General features: G+C 56.0%; 4 protein-coding genes across 4 annotated transcripts; 2 read left to right on the forward strand and 2 right to left on the reverse strand.

The window, feature by feature from the left end:
* Positions 1 to 216: 216 nt before the first annotated feature.
* JCM15063_000265 (sugar porter family MFS transporter) lies at positions 217 to 3,137 on the reverse strand (the record flags this gene model as incomplete). Its single annotated transcript, XM_076676383.1, has 15 exons — positions 217 to 482; positions 550 to 620; positions 688 to 769; positions 854 to 910; positions 976 to 1,089; positions 1,158 to 1,302; positions 1,369 to 1,579; positions 1,648 to 1,731; positions 1,796 to 1,884; positions 1,947 to 2,058; positions 2,125 to 2,257; positions 2,327 to 2,471; positions 2,542 to 2,619; positions 2,682 to 2,830; positions 2,909 to 3,137. 15 exons carry the CDS (start codon positions 3,135 to 3,137, stop codon positions 217 to 219), a joined length of 1,965 nt encoding a protein of 654 aa, XP_076536364.1.
* Positions 3,138 to 4,923: 1,786 nt separating this feature from the next.
* Positions 4,924 to 11,033, forward strand: IQG1 (Iqg1p; the record flags this gene model as incomplete). Its single annotated transcript, XM_076676384.1, has 16 exons — positions 4,924 to 5,752; positions 5,828 to 6,222; positions 6,294 to 6,371; positions 6,432 to 6,576; positions 6,647 to 6,766; positions 6,848 to 8,508; positions 8,578 to 8,772; positions 8,836 to 8,956; positions 9,023 to 9,224; positions 9,284 to 9,471; positions 9,535 to 9,677; positions 9,736 to 9,877; positions 9,941 to 10,166; positions 10,228 to 10,358; positions 10,433 to 10,580; positions 10,667 to 11,033. The coding sequence occupies 16 exons, from the start codon at positions 4,924 to 4,926 to the stop codon at positions 11,031 to 11,033; spliced, it is 5,091 nt and encodes a 1,696-aa protein (XP_076536365.1).
* A 400-nt stretch (positions 11,034 to 11,433) lies between these two features.
* Positions 11,434 to 12,561, reverse strand: JCM15063_000267 (F-box protein; the record flags this gene model as incomplete). Its single annotated transcript, XM_076676385.1, has 2 exons — positions 11,434 to 12,089; positions 12,174 to 12,561. The coding sequence occupies 2 exons, from the start codon at positions 12,559 to 12,561 to the stop codon at positions 11,434 to 11,436; spliced, it is 1,044 nt and encodes a 347-aa protein (XP_076536366.1).
* A 218-nt stretch (positions 12,562 to 12,779) lies between these two features.
* JCM15063_000268 (aspartate aminotransferase family protein) lies at positions 12,780 to 14,751 on the forward strand (the record flags this gene model as incomplete). Its single annotated transcript, XM_076676386.1, has 9 exons — positions 12,780 to 12,820; positions 12,946 to 13,040; positions 13,109 to 13,191; positions 13,267 to 13,358; positions 13,425 to 13,590; positions 13,661 to 13,953; positions 14,023 to 14,148; positions 14,240 to 14,587; positions 14,658 to 14,751. The coding sequence occupies 9 exons, from the start codon at positions 12,780 to 12,782 to the stop codon at positions 14,749 to 14,751; spliced, it is 1,338 nt and encodes a 445-aa protein (XP_076536367.1).
* Between the last annotated feature and the right edge of the window lie 34 nt (positions 14,752 to 14,785).

Here is a 14,785-nt window from a genome sequence, read left to right on the forward strand (position 1 = left end):
AGCACCTCGACTTCGTCGCTTCATCGACTCGATCACACCGGCATTCGGACGCAAGACACTTGCGATAGGCAGGAGGTAAATCGACATAATCGATTAGTATCGGAACAAACGGCACAGGCACAGACACAAATAAAGATAATTGGAGGGATCAAAGTCCTACTCGCGGAGTAGGTAAGGCTACAGCTACAGTCCAGAAAGATCACAGAGACGTCCAGGTTAGGCACGCTTCTCGCCGCGTTCAATGTACTGCGCACGAGGTTGTTCGGATTCGGGCGCGACCCAGTGGTACAACTCTTCCTTCGGTCCGACGTTCTGGCGCAAAATGTACCTCTTGAAGTTGTACGGCAACTGTCGAATGTGGTACGAAGCGTGCTTCTTGGTCGGGACTGAGAAGACTTGGTCGAGTTCTTCGAGCGTGAGCGCCTTGGTTTCGGGCATGAACAGCCACACGAGCACCGTGCCGATGACGTTCCATCCAGCATCTGTAAATCGATCGTTGACCATGTCAACGAACCACAGGCGATGTATACGTGCAATGTTGTGACTCACACCACGAGAACGCTCCTTGCGGTCGGAATGCTCCGAGAAGGCGTGGGAAAGTCAACGCGAGAATGAAGTTGCTGGCAGCCGCGGCAGTGTGACACTTCAGCTTGGCAATGGCATGACACTTGAATGGTCGCGACTTACAAGCTCCAGGTGGTAGCCGTTGCAAAAGACATTCCGACATCACGGACATAGAGCGGGAAAGCCTCGGCCGAATACGTGAAGGCTATTCAGTAAAGGTTGAGCGTTGGAGGGTCAGTCGCTGATACTGCAACATCCTCGAAAGACAGTTTCGGCAATATTCACTCACGAACGGGACCCTCTCCGGGAGAGTACGCAATGCAGTGAAGGTAAATGCCGAGCGCGACTGCAGGGCAACTCCATTGTTAGCCCACAAAGCTCGTTCGATGCAGAGCATGCCCGACGACTCACCAATACCGATCCGAGCTTTGGACGATTCAGGAATGAAGAACGCCATTCCCGTCATGAACAGGAAAATCGCCATGAGCGGGAAGGTCACGAGGAGGAGCGTGCGTCGTCCAAAGGCTGTCAGAGCGACACCTCGGTCAGCTTCTCTCGCGCGTTAAGCAACTTACCGACTTGTTGGTACTCACTATCGATGGTCCAGACAGCGGGAGCAGCTGCAACCCAGTTGAGCGCACCGAATCCAAGCGTGGCGCCAAGCGCTGACACCTCGGAGAATCCAGCCTCGCGGAAGACAGTGGACGAGTAGTACGCGATGACATTGATTCCGCAGAACTTGTAGATGGGTAAACGAGGATGTCAGTAGAAATCGAGCGTTGAAAGAAGCCTGGCCGAGCTCACCTGTTGCATGAACATGACAATTCCGGAAGCGAGAGCGGCGCGACGATTGCGGGGGACAGTGAATAGTTCGAGAATCGCTGCTCGACCCGTCGCAATGTTGGCCTCTTCTTCAAGCAGCGCATGAATCATGAACAAGTCTCGAGCGGCCTGAAGCTTGGTGTGACGAAGGCGGCAAAGAGACTTGTACGCATCGACATAGCGACCCCGACCGCTACGAAAGGAGTGACCAGGGTCAGACAAGAAGATCTGAGGGAAGGAGAAGATGGAGAGTATACTCACATGAGCCAACGGGGCGATTCGGGACAGAAGAATACCTGCGCCATGACGAAGAATGCCGGGAAGGATGCCGAACCGAGCATGATTCTACGTCGCGGCGATATGGCATAAGCGATTTCGTTGTATGACCGGGGTGGCAGAAATCACGCACCGCCAATTCAAGCCAGTGATGCCAGATGAATCCGGGACATAGTAGAATGCGAGCGATGAGACTGTGCCCAGCATGATTCCGAATGCGGTCTGACCCAGGTCCAAGTGTCAGTCGTCTGCTACTCGATTGCCGAAAGAGCGAATCCACTCACCCATACTTGCCACTGCATGACAAGGGCACCTCGGATAAGAGGAGGAGCAGTTTCAGCACCATACACCGGTACAGTCGCTGACTTGGGTCCGATACCGAGACCGAGCACAAAGCTAGACGTGGGCCAAACGATGAGCCGCTTGCGGCCGAGCACGCATTTGCGCAAATTGTGAGCTTACCGTGCGGCGAACAGGTGCTGCCACGAATTGGTCACACCCATCCAGATACAGGTCAGAGCTGAGAGTGCTGCCGTCAAGAAGATTGTGCCTCGGCGTCCAAGCCAATTGTTGAGCGGAGCAGTTAGCCAGCAACCTGCCGAGATGCGTGCATGGTCAGTTGCGATTTCGGACGACCGTAAAGAGAATCGCTGTCATTGCTTACCAAGTACAGCGCAGCACAAGTACGGAGCGCCGTTCACAAGACCGAGTAGCCATTGGTTTCGGGAAGCGTCGGGATCGTTGTTCGAGGTAATGAGACCGAATTGAGGCGCCCAGAACAGGTTTGCCCCATTCGTGACCGACTCGTCCTGGAGACACGAGTGACGTGAGTTTTGAGCGTTTCGTTCAGGCTGTAGGAGAGACAAGCACGCAGCGTACCATGCCCTGAACAGCCGCGCACATTGAACAACAGATGACGAGGAAGTAAAGAGTCTTTGGGTGATCCCATTTGTGCGTCTGTGCATGCGAAAGAGTCAAATCTGCGGTGCAGCTTCACAATATAGTATAGAGATACTCACGACTTCGCGACGAAGCACCTTGCGATCCTCGTCGTCGAGGAGTGTCAAGGACTCGAACGCAAGAGGATCTTGCGCAATTTGGGCACCCTTGGCAAACTCGAGTTCATATTGCCCAAGTCCTTTCTCCTGCGCGAATGCTCGTCCCATCGCTAGAAAAAAGTGCACGAGCCGCGAGTATCAGTTTGACGGGCTCGATCGCGATACCAAGCAGAATCGGGGTATCGCACCTTCCAGACGCTCGTGCGAGATGCCCGTGAGCGGGTTCTCGAGGGCAGCATTGATGTTGGCGAGCTTGCGGTCGGGATCGCTGTGAGCATACTCGCCTTCGCCAACGAGCTCACGTTTCTCGTCGGTGCCCTTCTCGGCCTTTTCTTGCCCGATGACCTCACGCTGACGAGCGATGGAAGGGTCTGTCTGGTTCGCGGGCGCGACCGGGTGCTGGTCTGATGGCGCCATGGCTATAGGTATTCGTCAAGTGCCGCAGAGAGTGAGCGATGCTTGTGTCCGTGCGGCGGAAACTGGGCAGAGTATCTAGGAGTGCGGAGAAAGCAGAAAAGAGACCTTGGTGCTCCGCCCCCATCCCCCCGTCAGCACAGGGCGAGGGTGGGGGATTCGGCGAGAGAGGTCCAAGAAAAAAGCCAAATTGGAGGCGGACCAAGAAAGGACGAGAGAATTTTTTCTCGGCGCTTGTTTAGCGGCGGACGACTTCCAATGGCATGTACGATAGCAGATCCGGGCCGAAAGCTCACGATCACGAGGTTGTCATGCCTGTAAAGGGACAAAGGGCCGGCGTCCTGGAGCTTGGTGGGTTCGATGCCGGGTGAGTCGTCCTTTTGCGTAGACGCTAATGCCGCTTCCTTTGCTCCCTCACCGTACTCCGCGGTGCTTGGATACGTACGCAATTTTGCTTGTCTACGTCCGTGGGGAGACTCTCCAAGCCTCAGGAGACCGCGTGAAGCCTCGCCGGGGATCGAGGCATGTGCGCCGCCGATTTCAAAGCGGAGAGTGCTCGGGGAGACTTGGCAGACGCATCGGCGGAGTATGCCGTACTATGATAGTATGCTACGCCGCCGAACGGGAAGCTGTACTCGAGTTTCAAGGAAGATCGAGAGCATACTGCACCCCTCTGAATGAACAGAACGCGGATCCCGAACGCTGTCCAGACAGGCAACATCCAATTGGGGCAAGGACGGGAGAGCATGCTGCAACAATTTTGTCAGTGCCTTCGGCGAGCGTCCGTACAAATGTCCCGAGACGGGGACGATCGCTGCGAAAGTTGGTTCGTTGCAGTCGGAGCAGCTGATAGATGCTCTTGATGCTACGCGCCAGCGACGCGCCTTACGCTCGTATAGTGCTGCACAATATCACACAAGCTGCCTCTAGCTTTGGTCCATTGGTAAGCGGCGGAGATCGAGACGCGACCAGGCGCGTTCGGGCCAAGAGCAGAGATCGTTCAGACGGAGCTCGACGAGTCTCGATTGAGCTGATGCGTCGCTACTGAGCACATAGCCGCCGCGTTCGAAGCGTATTTGTGCTCCATCGAGCGTATGTTGAAAGACGATCGATCTTCAGGGGAGCAAGATTGAGGCTGAGTATCCGTTCAGAGACGCACAATCTGTGCCGGAGCCGCGAGAGACTAGCAGCGGTAGCGCGCTATGCACGCTCGCAGGTGCGTCTGGCGCGACGAGAGCGATGGATGCAGGGCGAGGAGGCGAGCGCGACAGTGCACTCCTCTCCTCCGTTCGTCTCTCACCGCAAGCCGGATCGACGTCAGCGCGCTCGGGTACCTCAGGAGATCGCCAGGTATCTCCCGGGTACTTTGTCATAGCGGTCCCGACTGTGCAACGACCTCGTGCACCCCGCCTAGAATCCCGATCAACATCGCGCCCAGCTCGCTCACCTCGACCTCGTACACCACGCACGAAGCTATTATTGACCTCTCGCTATACCTGCGATATCACCCACTCGTTCCCACCAAACTAGAATCTCGATCGCGCGCAAGGTCCTCCCAGGGTTCAGCATCCGCGCTCTCAATCGCTTCTTCGTCGTCTTCCGTTGCCGCCTTTACTCGGTGGAATCTGCATCAGGACTGTATCAGCTGTCTGAAGAGACGTCACAGGTGGGAAGCGTTCCTCGCCTACTCTGAGCAAGGTACGCCGTCGGGTCCTCCTGACTTGCCCAAGCACTACAGGCTATCAGTACCGAGCTGACTTGAGTTGGGTTGTCCAGCTCTCAGCGAAACATGTCAACAACCCTCGCCGGATCTCCTTTCCTCGACCGCTCCCCGTCCCTCTCGTCCGATTCGGGCGCGTCGTCTGCCAGCTCGCTTCCGCCCATCACCCCCGCCCTCGGCTCCAGCTCGAGCTTCACATCGACGAACGGCAGAGAACCTCTCGAACGCGTAAACGAGTTTGGCTCGCCGCCGAAAGCAGCGTTTCCTCGGATCGGAGGAAGCAAGATGTCGGCCTCGTCCAGCAACTCTTCAACCCCGCCTCCAGCATCCGGCCGTCCTGGGCCGTGGAGCAAAGGTCACAAGACTGGTGCCGGGTCCGCCAGTTTCGACGCCGCGCGAGCTGCCTTTTCGAACTTAGAGAACGGTCGAGCGAGTCCTGTCGTGCGCACAACCTCGTTCAGCAGCATGTCGGGTCGACAATCGCCTTCGCCCAAGAAAGAGTCGCCGATCGCCACTTCGAACGGATCTCTGCCCCCGGTTCCCTCCTCGCCTGTCCGAGCCGGCTCACCCATGCGCTATTCTCGTTCTCCTCTTCCCACGATTCCTTCAACCTCAACCGAGGATGCGATTCCCGCCTCAACTGCGAGCCCTCGACCACTGTCCATGTCTTTCGGTCCGCAATCCGCACGAATTCTTTCTTCGGCGATCTTCTCGTCCAAGGATCGCCCTTCGAGTCCAGTCATTGGAAACGCGGAAAATTCGCCTGTACTGGATCGTGGCGCGGGCTCTATGAGGAGACCTGAGGGTCGGGGACATCGACGGGCGATGACGCTGCCCCAATTGGGCCTTAATGGACTGCCTGTTCCGGGCGGAGAGGTAGGAAACGAGGATGTCCCAGGTTCGTGCCGTTTCCGTCTGGTCTGCTCTTGCCGAAGAGCGATATCATGTACTGATTTTTCCGTGTACTGATCAGGTCTACCTGGACGAGTGCGACTGTCACGCCCCGCCGAATCTGCTTCACCGTTTGCGCCTTCTGCCGTCTTCCAGTCCTCGCATGGGCTGTCTCGAGTTGCAAACGGTACTGCCCGTGCGCCTCCACCGACTCGATCCTTTACGACTCTCCTGCCTTCCCAAGCAGTCAAAGCTCTTGACCGTCAGAGGCACAACATGGTCGCGTACGAGTACCTCTGTCGATTGGCGGAAGCGCGCGACTGGTTGGAGAACAATATCACGACGAGAAGGGAAGACGCGCCGCCGTTGTGGGGCCACGAGATCTCCGAGTTTGAACAGAGTCTGAGGAACGGGTATGCATTGGCTCACTTGGCCAGGAGTCTCGGAAGCGAGCGATGTCAGGGTCCTATCTACACGGTCAGTATGCCCACAATAATGGTCATCACGTGCGAACTCGTTCCTGATCATCAACTTCCTCAACATCGCAGGATCCCGTTCGCCACTTTCGGCAAACGCAAAATATCGCCATCTTTTTCCAGTTCCTCGACGAGGTCGAACTTCCTGACGTATGTTCGACTGCCTGCTTCATTTGTACTGTGCTGACTAACATTCCAATCATCGTGCAGATCTTCCGCTTCGAGACAGTCGACTTGTACGACGGCAAGAACCTGCCCAAAGTCGTGTACTGTATTCACGCGTTGTCGTTGTTCCTCTACAAGCAAGGCCTCACTGCCGGCATGAATGATCTGCTCGGTCGAATCGAATTTACTGGCAAGTCATGCAATATATATCTCTCGACAACGCGCACCCAACTGACTCTTTACTGTCCTGCTTGATTCAGAGGACGAGCTTGGTGCGACACAACAAGGCCTCGACAAATCGGGAGTGCGCATGCCCAACTTCGCCGGGCTCAACAAAGCGATGGATCGCCATGACCCTGCTCCTGAAACTCCAGAACAACGTGAGTCGTACCTCGGCTTTTCCCAAAGCTTTCCCCCTGTGGATGATCTTTCACGAATGCTGACAGTGGACTGCGGCACAGGGCAAGAGCGAGAACTCCTGGCGGCCACGAGTGGAGTCGTCGGTCTCCAAGCTGCAGGGCGGGGTGCGCTCGCGAGGAAACGTTTCTCCGCCCTCGTGCAACATCAGCGCAGAGTTGAGCGGCAGCGGTTACAGGCCGAAGAATCCGAACGTCAGAGGATCTTCGCCGAGGAAGAGAAGCGCAAGCAGGAAGAGGAGGCTGAACGCCAACGCATCGCCGAGCAGGAGCAGCGCCGAAGAATCGAGGAAGAGAATCGCCGGAGGGAGGAAGAAGAGAGGCAGCGGCGCGAGGCGGAGGAAGCTGAGCGAAGACGCGTCGAAGAAGAGACGAGACAGAGACTGGCTGCCGAGGAAGCCGAGAGGCTGCGAGTAGAGGAGGAAGCGAGACAAGCTGCCGAAGAAGAAGAGCGACAGTACCAAGCCGCGGTCCGGGACGCTGCTCGAACTCTCGTCGGATTCCAGGCAATCGCACGTGGCGCTCTCGGTCGTCGTCGATTCTTCGACACTATCGACAAGGTTGCGCATTACGAACCTGCCGTCATCGGCATTCAAGCTGCGGCACGCGCTCATCTCGCTCGCCAACGTCTCTATGGCCGAACCGTTCAACTGCAACAAGCTCTTCCGGATGTCACTGGGTTCCAGGCAAATTGTCGAGGTGCCATCGTCCGCCAACGCTTCTCGGAACGACTATCGCGTCTCAAATCTTGCTCGTCATTCGTGACGGGAGTCCAAGCCGCAATTCGCGGAAAGCTCGCCCGTCAGAGCTACGCGGCTCGCGCTCAGCACTTGCGCCGCACAGAGGTCGTACGCTCAGTTGGAGGCCTTCAATCTCTAGCCCGCGCCGCTCTCGTTCGGAGGAGGATTGACACTCAGCGACAAGCGCTCGATTTCGTTCAGCCAGATGTGGTCGGCATTCAGGCCCAGACCCGAGGTTATCTCGGTCGAACCGCATTCGTGGCCTGGCGTGAGCACCTGTATCGCAACGAGGGAGTCGTCGTCGCTATTCAATCGTTCATTCGCGGAGCGGTCGCGCGCAGAAGGTATTACGAGATGCACCGCCATTTCCACGAAAACCTGTCGCAGGTCGTGCGACTGCAAGCCGCGATCCGCTCCCGCCGACAAGGTTCGCAGTATCGCCAACTCCGCATGGGAACCAATGTACCGGTCAGCACGATCAAGAACTTTATGCGTCTGCTTGACGACTCGGAATTCGACTATCGAGGCGAGCTCCAAGTTGAGTCGCTGCGCAAGGAATTGGTCGAAGCTATCCATCGTACAACAACGCTCGAAGACGACGTTAAAGATCTCGATACGAAGATTGCGCTGCTCGTCAAAAACAAGATCACCCACGAAGTCGCTCGCGCTCAACGTGCTGGGGCTGGCGGTCTTGCCCCGCTCAAACGCAACTCGTTGCTCACCGCTGCGGGAGATCCGTTCGCACCGTCCGACCTTGACCGGCAATCCCAGCGCAAGCTTCAGCTGTATCAGCAATTGTTCTGGCACCTGCAGACAAAGCCTGCATACCTCGCTCGCCTCTTTGCCAACGTCGGCAGACTCAACATTTCTGAGAAGGCTCAGAAGGCAATCGAGTCGACCACGCTCGTCGTCTTCGCCTACGCACAGGCGCATCGCGAGGAGTATCTCCTGCTCAAGTTGTTCCAGGTCAGTACTGGCGAGATGTCTCATCGCTTGCATCGTGTGCTGACTACTGGCGTATCGTCTACCATGCAGCGATCGATACAAGAAGAGCTTGCCTATCTACCGACTGTCTACGCATTCGTACAGGGAAGCTTCACGTTCCTGCGTCTCCTTGCTCACTACGGCCAGGGTGTCAATCACAAGACGTACCTCGCGGAGACGCTTTCTTCCAATATCCAAGCGATCCTCTCGCGACCAAAACTAGATCTTGGAACAGACCCTCTTTCCGTAAGTTTCACACCGCGTGGAGCGTCAATAACTCCGGCTAATGAACTTCTTGTGGCGATACAGATCTACCGAAATGAGATTTCGAAGGAAGAAGCAGCAACCGGGATGACCTCGCGCAGGCCGCGGGACGTTGACTACAAGGAGGCAATCGTCGACAAGGCGACCCAGGCAGAGTTTATTAAGCGTGAGCATCTAGTCGAGCAAGATCCCTCTTTCTGAATCTGCTTTCTGATTACGAGTCATGAGATAGACCTCATGGCTTTGCGACAAGTGACAGAGAGCTTCCTCAATGCCCTTTTCTCCTCGACGGATCGAATGCCATTTGGCATTCGCTACATCGCTCGCGAAGTGTATCGAGCTGTCCGTGCTCGCTTCCCGCAAGAAGCCGAGACAACTGTCGTACGGGTGGCAGGGCATATCGTCTATTATCGATTCATCCAGCCAGCGATCGTGTACATATCAGTCCCGCTCTGTGCCAGTGCTTTCACAGCTGATCGATCGCGTTGAGTAGGACGCCCGACGTGTTTGGTATGGTCGAAGGAGTCGTGCCTCCGGTTCAACGTCACAACCTCGCAGAAGTATGCAAATTGCTCAACCAGATCTCGGTGGGCCGACTATTTGAGGACGACCAGCCGCTCAAGGGGATGAACGAGTTTGTTTCCAAGAGTTCCGTGACATTCGCGAACTGGATCAAAGAGGGTGAGTCTCTAGGCGGTCCGCTTGTACTCTGTCGAACAGATCCTGACATTATGGATTCTGCAGTGATCAACGTCAAAGATGCCGAAGATCACTTCCGTGCTGATGAGTACGTCAACGCGGCTGCTGAACGAAGGCCAGTCATCTACATCTCGCCTAACGACATCTACTCGACACACTCGATCATCTCGGACAACATTGATGTGATTGTAAGTGCCGAGCACGTACAATGAGCAATGAATTGGGGCTCATGCGCGATGTCTACAGGCTCCGGAGGAACACGATCCTCTGAGAGAGACAATCATCGAGCTTGGTGGAGCGCCGGGAGACGGTTCGAGTGCGGAACTCTCCCGCGCCCGCGCAGAGGCAATCACCCTCACCCTCAACACAAGGCTCATGCCCCAAGAAGGTTCGTTGAGACGTTCTGCAGGCGTAAAGTCGTGCCGACCGCAACTCATGCCGTCTTTGACAGATCCCGAGGCGGGCAACCGGCAATTGTTCAACCTCGCCAAACGTCGGGTGATCGCCCTCCTCAAAGTTCATCATGGAACCGACCTCGAAGCTGTCCTCGCACAACAGGTGACTCCCGAAGATGAAGACGCATGGGCGCGCATCGTCGAGGAAGAGGAAATCGAGGAGCAACGACAAGCTGCTGCCCAGCGCAAGACCATTCTCCCGCAGGCCGATGATATCAGATCGTAGGTCCAGTCTGGCAAGTACGCTCGTCGACAAACCTGATCCTGACTGTGGTCAATGCAGACTCTCGTTCCATCAGCTCAAGGTCTCCGCGCTGCGGGACATTGTTCAGCTGCGGCAGATCGGTCTCGTGTCGAAAGCCGACAAGTACCAGGCTATCCTGAATGCGATCGCGCTCGACATCCGCAACAAACGTAATTTAACTCGCCAATGAATCAGAATTCAGCTCCGGTCGATCGAACTGACTGGATTCTTGTTCCGAGGACAGATCATCGACGCGTTCAACGTCAAGCTGAGCTGCAGTCGATGCATGCCTCGCTTGCCTCGCTGCATGGCAAACAACGATACCTTGATGATCAGATCAAATCGTATCACGTCTACATGGATCAGTCGATGGCCGGGATCCAGAAGAAAAGGTTGGTCGAAATTCTGATTCTCGCCGTGCTCCCGAAACCAGAATGTCGACTGACAACGGCACTCAATGTCTTGCCCCCAATTCCAGCAAGAAGCGGATTGTGCTTCCATGGTCGATGCAGGGCTCTCACCAGCGTCAGCTCGAGAGGGAAGGCAAGAACTACGCGTTCGGATCGTACAAGTACTCGGCGCAGACTTTGTACGATCGCGGGATCCTCCTCTCGATCGACCAGTTCAGTCCGAAACAATTCGACAAGATCAACCTGACGCTCTCGTCGAACGAAGTCGGCACGTTCGAGCTACAAGTCGGTCACCTCGACAAGACGGTCGCTGCGATCGAGCTCAAGCTCGAGGACCTTCTCGAGAGTCAGTTTGAAGGCAAGCAGACGATTGCCATTGGAAGCGTTGCCAAGTGCAACCTCAACCTCCTCGTGAACCTGATCAACCGCAAGTAAGCCATACCTCCTTCTCGCGAGCTCTAGTGTGTCCCTTCGAAGCTGACGGTAGCGTTTCAACTTGAAGATTCTACGCCTAATCCTCGTCAACGCCCTGGGTTGACACTCTCTCCCAATTCCTACCCTTTTCGCCTTTCATTCCCCACGTTTTGCCCGTTCTCGTATTTGTCTCTAGCGCACGATTGCTGCTTTCCTTATACCTCTCTTTCGCATTTCCTTGCGCGACTGCATTCTTGTCGTCCTTTCTTGTCGGAACCTGCAATATCGTTCTTTCGCTCAATCCAATCTCAATTTCGTCGACCAGCATCGATCGAGTTGCGAACCTGATTGTATACCGGTCGCCTTCGAAGGCAATGTGACTCGAACGAACGAGGTTTCGAGGTTGAGAGCGCAGAGGGGTTCAACTGCGAGGGTCCGTTCGAGTCTCCACCTTCCTCTGGTGCTGCAAAAACTCGACAAACTCGTGCGGGATGATTGACTCGGTCGTAAACTCAGCTTCATCGAAAAAGAAGATTTTGATCTTGTGCTGGTCAGACCACGCTCGCACCGCTTCGCGGGTCGCGCTTGTCGAATCGAGGCAAGCGCGAGGTAGCCACACGGTCTCGAGGTATTGCTTGATGAGTGGCTCTTTAAGGTACAGTTCGAGAAGTGGCAAAACCGGACCCAAATTGTCGATGTCGGGCAGTTGAATGTGACTCGGGAACGGCGCCCGTTTTCCGAAATCATTGTACCCTTCGGCTAGGGAGTAGAATCGGTCGGTGTAGAGGGTCGTATTGGCAATAGCTTGTCCGCGAGACCTGCGCAGTTCGGAGCTTGAAATGACGATTGTTTCGGAGGGGAGCGCGGACAAACACTCTTCTGACTCGTGCTGGGACCAGGATATGGCGATAGCTTTGAGCTGGGGCAATCCAGTGGGAGTGAATAGATCCTCTATGAGGGTCGAGTTCTTGACTCCGCAGAACGAAAGGTGCCTAAGCATGGGCAGACTGAGGGAATGGGTACAAGCCGCGCGGTCGAACGCGAGTTTAATTCCGTAGATCACCAAGCTAGACAGCTCTGGGGAGAACAAACAGTCCCGAATTAATCGTCTCTGCTTTAGAAAGCGCTCAGCGACGACGGAGGTGAATGACAGGCACGCACTCGAGAAGGCAAAGATTGGACTGATCTCGCACGAGGATGTGCTCGAGATCCACAGGCCTTCGACATTTGGGGTGCTCGGTGCAATTAAGTCGAGAATTCTGCTCGAATGCGGCCCGGCGATTCTGAGATACCTGAGCCGAGAGCCGAGATGAGGTTTTGACGCGAGCGTGCACGTGTACGCTGCGGCGGCGCGAATATCCGTCAAACGTGCCGCAAGATAGAGCAGCGGGGTTGCTTGATTGTTCCACCGCTTCGAGACGAGTGCCGCTGCGTGCAGATCCGAGAGGTCGCGGCGCAGATAGCGGTCGGTCTGACGGTGCGCGTTGTCGTGCGAGCGCAAGCGCAGGATGTCGGCAAGTATCTCGTTGGGTAGGTCATTAATGTGCATGCTGCTCGAAGCGAGTGACAAGGACGAGAAGCCGACTAGATGACGGGCTGCGGATCCGAATGCCGAAGGGCAATCCTAAGCGCGACGGTCACGGGTTACGCGCTGCGGGTCGGCTCTGCGCGCGTAATCAGTTTTTCGACTTTTGGTTCAACTGTGCCGCTTTGCCGCCTCGACGCTTCTCTTTCTCTCCACTCCCTCATCACTTCTGCCCCGCCACCATGTCGCTCGCAGCCTTCGGAGCCAAGCACGTCGCCAAGGGGTGAGCCTCTTACCTCTCTTGCTCGCCTGTCCCGTTGCAGGCCCTCGCTCTCGCGTGTTTTTAGCCGCGCTTCTGACATTGCTCGTTGTGCTGTGCCCCGCTCCCCACGATCGCCTGTCCCGCAGAGTTGGACGCTTCACCGAGATGGTCATGGCCTCGGGCAAGGGCTCGTACGTCCAGACCGAGTGTGGCAAGAACCTGCTCGACTTCACCTGCGGCAGTCAGTCGCATACCCCTCTCTATCTGCGCTTAGTACTTTTGGATACTGACGCCGTGTTGCCTCTCCAGTTGGAGTCACCAACATTGGTCACTGCCACCCCAAGGTCACCAAGGCTGCCCAGGAGCAAGTCGGCACCCTCGTCCATGGACAGGTGAGGAGGTCCCGCCGCATTGCCATACCATTCTGAATTTCAGGCAAAACGCTCATCATTCGTCTTTCGGATCAGGTCAACATCGCCTTCAACAAGCCTTACCTCAAGCTTATCGAGCAACTCCTTCCCATCATGCCCCACAAGTCGCTCGACACTTTCTTCTTCTGGTTCGTCTGAAAATTTGTCATTTACTGTCAGTCCTGTTCGTATTGACAACAATAGTGGCCATACAGGAACTCGGGAGCTGAAGCCGTCGAGGCTGCTGTCAAGCTCGCCCGTCATGCCACCGCCAAGCAGAACATTATTGTCGTCCAGGGATCCTACCACGGACGCACGTTCGGCACGATGGCAATGACCAAGTCGAAGACGATCTACGGTGAAGGTTTCGCGCCCCTCATGGTCAGTGCCGTACCTCCATGCGCGCCGATTCTGCTTGACTGAAGCTGACTGTCGCTGTTGCGCAAGTCAGCCCGGTGTCTTCACGACTCCTTACCCTTACTGGCACCAACTTGGTCTTCCTCACACGACCTCGAACGACGAGCTCGTCGAGCAAGCTTTGTACCGCCTCGAACTCCTTCTCAAGCAGGACACTGCCCCTCGTGACACCGCCGCCCTTATTCTCGAGCCCGTTCTCGGCGAGGGAGGATACATCCCTGCCCCCAAGGGTTACCTTGAGGGATTGAGGAAGATCTGCGACAAGCACGGCATCCTCCTCATCATCGACGAGGTCCAAACCGGGTTCGGACGAACTGGAAAGAACTTGTCAGTCCCTCCCCCGAGTGATCCTACGGCATCGCCAGCTCTGCTGACCCTTGCGCGAAAATCTCGTAGCGCCATTGAGCACTACCCTGAAGTTCGCCCCGATATCCTCATCATGGCCAAGGGTATCGCGAACGGATTCCCGCTGTCTGGTATCGTCTCGCGCAAGGAGCTGATGGACCTTCAGAAGCCTGGATCGTATGTCGCTTTTGTCTTCGCACAGCCGTTACAGTCAATTGACCCTCTTGCTCTCTCCTACTCTCTCGACTGCGATTTTGTTCCCCTCCAGTATGGGAGGAACGTACGCCGGAAACGCAGTCTCGTGCGCCGCCGGTGTTGCCGTTCAGGAGGCGTTCCGTGACGAGAAGATCCTCGACAACGTTGCTGAACGATCGAACGAGATCTTCCAAACCCTGCGTGACCTCAAGGACGACCCCGTGTACGGTGACTCGATCGCCGAGGTTCGTGGTCTCGGACTCATGGTCGGTATCGAGTTCAAGAGCCCGTCGGACCCGTACACTCCGAGTGACGGCAAGACCGGCAAGAAAGTACCGGAGAAGATGTCGTCGCGTGTCCAAGCCAAGTGCCTCGAGCAAGGCATGCTCACGCTCACCACCTCGGTATTCGAGACTATCCGGTGAGTTCTGCAACATCAATCGTTCCGCCGCCTGGAGCCGAGCTGATTGTTCTGTGCCCGCCGACTGTAGATTCATTCCTCCTCTCAACATCTCGAAGGCCGACATGGACAAGGGTTGCGCAATCATTCGTCAAGCCATCATCGATGTCGTCAACGAGGGTTAACTCCGTCTTGCTACTTCCGTGTTGCACCCCGCTC

Source organism: Sporobolomyces koalae (genome assembly GCF_050403365.1).
Source record: "Sporobolomyces koalae JCM15063 DNA, S_koalae_JCM15063T_v1_ctg4, whole genome shotgun sequence".
Classification (NCBI taxonomy): domain Eukaryota; kingdom Fungi; phylum Basidiomycota; class Microbotryomycetes; order Sporidiobolales; family Sporidiobolaceae; genus Sporobolomyces; species Sporobolomyces koalae.